This window comes from Carassius carassius, chromosome 25, assembly GCF_963082965.1.
Source record: "Carassius carassius chromosome 25, fCarCar2.1, whole genome shotgun sequence".
NCBI classification, from domain to species: domain Eukaryota; kingdom Metazoa; phylum Chordata; class Actinopteri; order Cypriniformes; family Cyprinidae; genus Carassius; species Carassius carassius.
The window spans coordinates 10,076,532-10,082,894 of NC_081779.1; the positions used below are offsets into that span (position 1 = coordinate 10,076,532).

Genomic DNA, 6,363 nt, shown 5'->3' on the forward strand with positions numbered 1-6,363 from the left:
ATAATTGTCCAAATATGCAGCTCATGATTTTCAAACTCGACATCTAGCGGTCAGTTATTGCTATAGCAAGATTGGCTCCTCGTTAATAATGAACTAGCATTTTATTAAATTGGTTGTCAATTCGGACTGTATTACATTTCCTCATTTGTGTAAATCTGATTTATTTTGCATTTAAATGCTAAACAAATTTTGATAGCTCATAAAGATCTTAGTATGTTTTCAAGGTCCTCAAGTTCCTCGTGTACATTCCCAAACTTTCGTGTACATACTTTTAGACTCTGTCATATTATTTGAGAAATAATTAGTGTGTGTAATGATCGAGCTCTGAACAATTCACGATAATAAAAATCTAATAATGTTATATAACAGTGTGAATAACTTTAAAATTCGCCTTTTTTTGGTATTTATATTCCAATTAGGACTGAGAGGGTGTGGCGTTTTAACGCAACTCCAGCCAGAAGCACAGACCCAACGAGCCACTCACTTCATTAACTTATTTTGTAATTTTAATTGTTTTAGATATGGTAAGTAACAGAAATAGTAACAGCATTTGATAATTTAATCTCTCGGATGCCATCTATAAAGTTCGGTGTTATTAATATCAAGTGTATTGGTGTTAAAATTTCGCGCGGCGAACTCGCCATCAGTTGAAATCAGACCGTCGCCCATTAGATTATGAACATCTGTCAGGAGAGCACAAATGTTCGTCCAATTAACTAATTTTAGCCTAAATGCCCAGATTGCTTAATGAAGAAACGTGAAAAGGTCTTGTTGGAGCTCGACCCGGTTTCGGCCGCTTGTGTCGAGCACTTTGAAACTTTTTCACTAACGTTAGCATTTCGGCTGACTCGGGTGTATGTTTAGGAAACAGGCAAAGCGTGTGGCCTTACTTCAAATCTACGATGTATCAGGGCGTTCAATTACCCTTGTGCCTCATATGTGGTTTATATTCACAGGTAATCGTATTTTAAACCTCAATGACGTGCCGCTACCGGTTGTTTTTGAGCGCTCATGATGTAATTTCTGTGTGTTCATTGTCTGATAATATGTGTTTGATATAATGCCGAGAATGTTGTCTAAAACGTACAGGATATCCAGAAGCACCGTCAGGGCTTTCTGTCCTCTCTGAAGTTGTCTAACGGTTATATTTTACCTGAGGGCAAGATGACGCCCAACACTCTGTTCGTCGGCGGGATTGACATGAAGGTAATGACGCCGATGGGAAACCGAAGCTTATACTCCGTTTCTGTGGACTTTATGGTCAAACTGGTACAATGTTTGGTACAACCACTATGCCATGTTTTTTATCTAACGTACTCCCCAAACCGGTACTTTTTCGACAGGTGGACGAGAACGAGATCAGAGAGTTCTTTGCCAAGTACGGGTCTGTGAAAGAAGTGAAAATCATCACTTATCGAGGAGGAATATGCAAAGGGTGAGAGTTGTGAGTTTCCCTGCTGAGAAGAAAGTGATCAGCCTTGCTGGTTTTAGTGGGTTTAAACCGGACACAGCTAGCCTAACCAGCTCAAAAAATTCTTCTAAAACCAGCAAGGCCTGGATACCAGCTAAGACCAGCTAACCAGCTTAAACTGGTTTAGCTCACTTTTTTTCTTGTCAGAATAGTTTTCTAATGGGTCATTCAGAATATATTGTACATACTAATATATAGCATTTTTTCCTGAACTAATTTAATTTGAATCTAGATTTTACCAGACTATAATTATTGTGCACTGCATCAAGTCGCCCAAATGTTTCTTTTGTCATTTTCACTTTCATGCCATTCAAAGAATGTCATCTTAGAACAGCATGTAGAGGAGTAAATAACAGAATTGTCGTTTGTGACATGAACTATCCCTTTATCAAGTGTCTTGGAAACAGCTTTAAAAAAAGTGTCTTGTCACATCTGATTAGTTTCCCATCTTCCACACAGGTATGGTTTCGTTTATTTCAGCGACGACGTTGATATCCAGACTATCGTTGATGTAAGGAGGTCACTTTTACTTGTCTACGTGACTTTTTCTCTTTTCTGTCTGGGTGTTGATGTTATGACGGTATCTTGACGTCTCGTACATTAAATTCTTCTACAGCAGCAAATCAGTTTTAAAGGGAAAAAACTCAAACTGGGACCTGCCATCATGAAAGAGCGAAGTTCTCGTGAGTCCCTGCACGTTGCTGCCTGTTTGGTCTGTCTTGTGCAAAAGTGATGGAATATAAAAAATATATATATTTATTTATTTGGTGCATTTTATTTCTCAATTGCTTCAATTTCGAGAATTGGTTGTGGACATATTTGGAAGTACTCAGATCTTCTAAAATGATTTCTGCAATGTAATTTTATTTAAAATGTGTTGAATCTTATTAGGTTCAGGGTCGTCTCCAATGATTGGTCCATCACAGTGGATAAGCCCCACCCCATATGTGTACTGCAGCTGCTGTCCCTCAAGCCTGGCCCCGCCCTCACCGGTGTTCAATGGAGGGAATCAATACATGCAGGTAACTAACTACACAGTGTTCATACAAACCATGATACTCTGCAAATTAACATCATGTGGAGGAGTTGGATATTCTGCTTCCTAAAATTTTGCATATTCCAAAGATTGTAGAATATCATTTTTTCTAGTGTCTGCCTGTCTTTTATAGCCTTATTCATACTCCAGTCCTCCAGGATTTATTGTCCCACAGGTGCCCATGAATTACGCACAGACCACATATGCCTACCAGGTACATAATCGATTGCTTTCATCTCACAGATACACGCACATGGATATCTTGTGCTAACGGTTCATGCACTTTTTTTTTTTTTTTTTCTCTCCGGTTGTACAATATATATAAAAAAAACTTGATTGTGTTTGTGTACAGTATCCCGTGCCACAGTGGTGTGGAGAGCAGAGGACAAGGCTTGTCAATCAGGTCAGCTCCTCTCCCCTTTTTCTCGGTTGGTAAATAAAGGATTGAGCGCAAGAGGTTGAAACCGTAAAGAATCTAGGTTACAAAAGGTTTTTCAAATAGATGCTGTTCTTTTGAACCGATTATCTAGGAATTTTGGTGTCCGCAATCCACACAAATATTACTTTTTAATACTGATAGTACTGTTTCTGGAGGATCTTGTGATGAATGAAGACTTCTGAAAATTTCAGCTTTGCCATCATGGGAATAAATAACATTTTATATTAAAATAAAAAAAAATTTGGAAGTATATTTAAATGTATTTCTTTTTAAATGCAGCCTTGTTAATATAGAAGATTTCTTTTAAAACATGGTGTAATCTTACCGTCCTTTTTATTTATTGAAATGCACCAGTATTTGTTGTAGTTCTTTTTGTAGTGTAACACGGATGTTAACCACTTTAGCTAACTTTAGTTGGCCTAGTGTTCTTGCCTTGCCCATTAAATTAAGAGTATGTGTAAACTAGTCCAAGACAGCTGCCTCTAGCATTTTAATAATGTCAGTGCAGTGTAGCAGTAAGCACCGGTTTTACTTAGTCTGTGCTAAAAGATCATTGTCTGAGATTTGCTAAAATGCTCTGCAATCAAGCCCCCATATATATATATATATATATATATATATAAAAATATTTTTTTTTTTATCAATTGTTTGATTTTGATGCTTATGGTTTGTGGCAGAAATGATTTAATTGTTTTAGTATTTCTTTGATAAGTACATAGTAATAATAATAGCTTTATCAATTCCAAATATTTTGGCGAGTTGTAGTGAAAACCTTCTTTGTGTGTAATATGAATGTAGCTTATCCCAAATGAAATCGCAAGATATTAGTGATGTGAACTCTCAGGGCTCTAGGAAATGAACCTGATGCACTATCAAAGTTTCATTTCTTCCACACGTGTGAAGAGTAGCTCTGAGCAACTACCTCCAAATATGATACATGTCAATCACAATGTGCCACCAGACTGCAAGCATAGTCTTTTTTTATCCATGTTAATGAAGTGCTTGGAGTCTGTACCCATATTATATTTGACTGTTGTTCTGTGGTTAACCTATAGATGGCAGTGCTGGCTTAATATGAAAATTGAAAACACCTGAAGGGGAAAAAAGAATGCTAAAATTGAAAGGCTCATCAATAAGAGTTTGATTTCTCTTTCAGAATTATGTGGATTGTGGAGTCCAAACTTTGCTAACCCTTCTGTAGCCTTCAATCACAAGCACAGACTCCTTTTCTTGGTAAGTTTTTGTGCACCTAAAATCAAGATCCAGTCTTTAGTCTCATGAGTCACTCGGTTTGTTTTTTTCCTTAGGTAGAATCCAATAGAAGCAGAGGAAAACTTGGAGCTAAAGCAGTGAACTTTATTGTGCTTTGAAACACCATTGCAGATATGTTCACCCTGGGTGTGATGTGAAGGTGTATTTTGAGGAAATTACTGATTTATGATCATATGATCATACTGTAACCTAATGCCTCACACATCCACACTGAAACAAGACAAGCTTTGTTTGCTTTTGCTTATTCAACCCATTCTTTTTGTATTGTCTGTTTTTTCTTTGTCATGGCCAACTAACTTTAAAGGCACCTTTTAAGCTCACAAATGCATATTTATATTTTATGTTTGCTTATTTTAAATTTAGACTCACTGTTGGTGATGCATTTTGTGTATTAAGGTAACTGTTCTGATGTGTTCAGTCTCTTTTTCTCATTTAGACTGGGGAGTGTTCACTGTTAGTTTTATTTTGGGGTTTTCACATTCAGGGCACCTGTTTGGTTATTGAGCACCAGGGTACAGTGGCTTTCCCCTCCTTTTTTACTCTGAATCTGCTTTCATCAGTTGTCGTCACTGTACTTCCATTAATTTTTCGTTAACACTTTTTTTCTCTGTTGGTGCAGTTAAAAGGTTTAAATAAGATCACTGCATTAATTCAAAATATATATACAATTTTTTTTTACTGAGCCCTGTAAGTAACAGCAGGTCACGGGACGGTTGACTTGTTTTAAATTAAAGCAATGACGGAATATTGATATCACTGTGAACACAGTCATACTGCATCTTTCTACTTTTCCAAAACTTTTTGCACCAGTTCATTTTAATTGGGTTTTGTGTTATTTTTTCATTTTTCTGGAAGGTTTGTAAAGTTATGGGTATTGTTGTTCTGAACACAAACCACTGTCATTTTATTCATGGAGTTGTAACACTGTTCTTATAGGTTTTTCTTAAGGGGGGCTTTGATTTAATAGCTGTAGCATATTCATCAAATACTTTTAAAAACCAACTCTAACTTGTATTAAAATCTTGCAGTTTTATTTCCTCATTTCCCATGGCTTCATGGGAGTTGTGGTCTCTATTGTACCATAGTCTGATAGCTTCTAATCACTGTACACTGGGTTTGCCGTGTGTGTGTATGTTTTGGGTTTTGATGTTGGCATTGTATGGTTTTGCTGTTTTTGTTGTTAATAAAAAATAAAGTTGAATTTATTTTTGCTTTATAAAGGTTGCTTTTTTTATTGTAATAAGCACCAGGTTTGATTTAAATGTTTTATTGTTACATTACTGTAACTTAAAGTTTCTGTAGAATCCTATTTGTTGCTGTGAAATACCGCTTCTCAAACCTATGAATATGCTTTAACATGGATAACCCTATAAGTGTTAACAATATTTAACAAACCTCATTCACTTAGGAGTTGAGACTCTATGCTTCGACCTGACAACTTCTGGGCTGTTTGACGCTAGTCATTTTAGTAGCCTACTTCAAAACTAAACTGGAATTAAAATAAAAAATGTATATTGGTACATCTAGAATACCTGTCATTTTGTCTCTTTGAATTTCATAGTAGTGTTATGCTTATTGTCCTGTGGAAATATACAAAGTATGAAATAATAAATAAAAAAATAACTAGTCTTTATTATGATTATTGTGCCATATAAAGGAATCCATAGGATAAAAATAATAGAAACTTCAAATTAATTTAAAAAAAGCGCTTGAAGTGGATAGAGCCCTATAGAGGTTTTTTATGAGGTTTTTTTTTCTACATTTTTAAGGTTGTGTTTAATGAATGAATAATCAAAAGAAACTGCATCTCAGAAAATCATGGAAAAGTTCCTTTTTTTTTGTAATTCTACTTTTCTTTTAAGATACTGAATTTCTAATTTCCCTAAGCTGTAAATCGTAACCATAATTGAAAAAAAAATCTATTGAAATATTGTGTGCAATGACTCTAGAATATAAGAAAGTTTGCTTTTTTAAATTAATTAAAAAAAACTTTTCCATGATATGCAGATTTTTTGAGATGCACCTGTACTTTGAAGTCAACATGTCGTTTTTGGTTTATTAACATTAGTCAAACTATTCTGGGCCCGGTTGCATAAAGCACCTTAAGTATAATTTCCCCTTAAGATAGCCCTTAAGGTTGCCTTA

At 35.5% G+C, this 6,363-nt stretch overlaps 1 protein-coding gene across 2 annotated transcripts; it reads left to right on the forward strand.

Annotated features, from left to right (window-relative positions):
* Window positions 1–406: 406 nt before the first annotated feature.
* LOC132104138 (deleted in azoospermia-like) lies at window positions 407–5,438 on the forward strand. Of its 2 annotated transcripts, none has more exons than XM_059509380.1 (10): window positions 407–524; window positions 1,090–1,206; window positions 1,344–1,435; window positions 1,931–1,982; window positions 2,088–2,154; window positions 2,363–2,493; window positions 2,641–2,721; window positions 2,860–2,910; window positions 4,103–4,179; window positions 4,258–5,438. In XM_059509380.1, exons 1-9 carry the CDS (start codon window positions 522–524, stop codon window positions 4,145–4,147), a joined length of 639 nt encoding a protein of 212 aa, XP_059365363.1. In that variant the 5' UTR covers window positions 407–521; the 3' UTR covers window positions 4,148–4,179; window positions 4,258–5,438. The 2 variants fall into 2 exon arrangements, with proteins under 2 accessions (XP_059365363.1, XP_059365362.1); XM_059509379.1 differs by lacking the exon at window positions 407–524 and adding an exon at window positions 756–956.
* The last annotated feature ends 925 nt before the right edge of the window (window positions 5,439–6,363 follow it).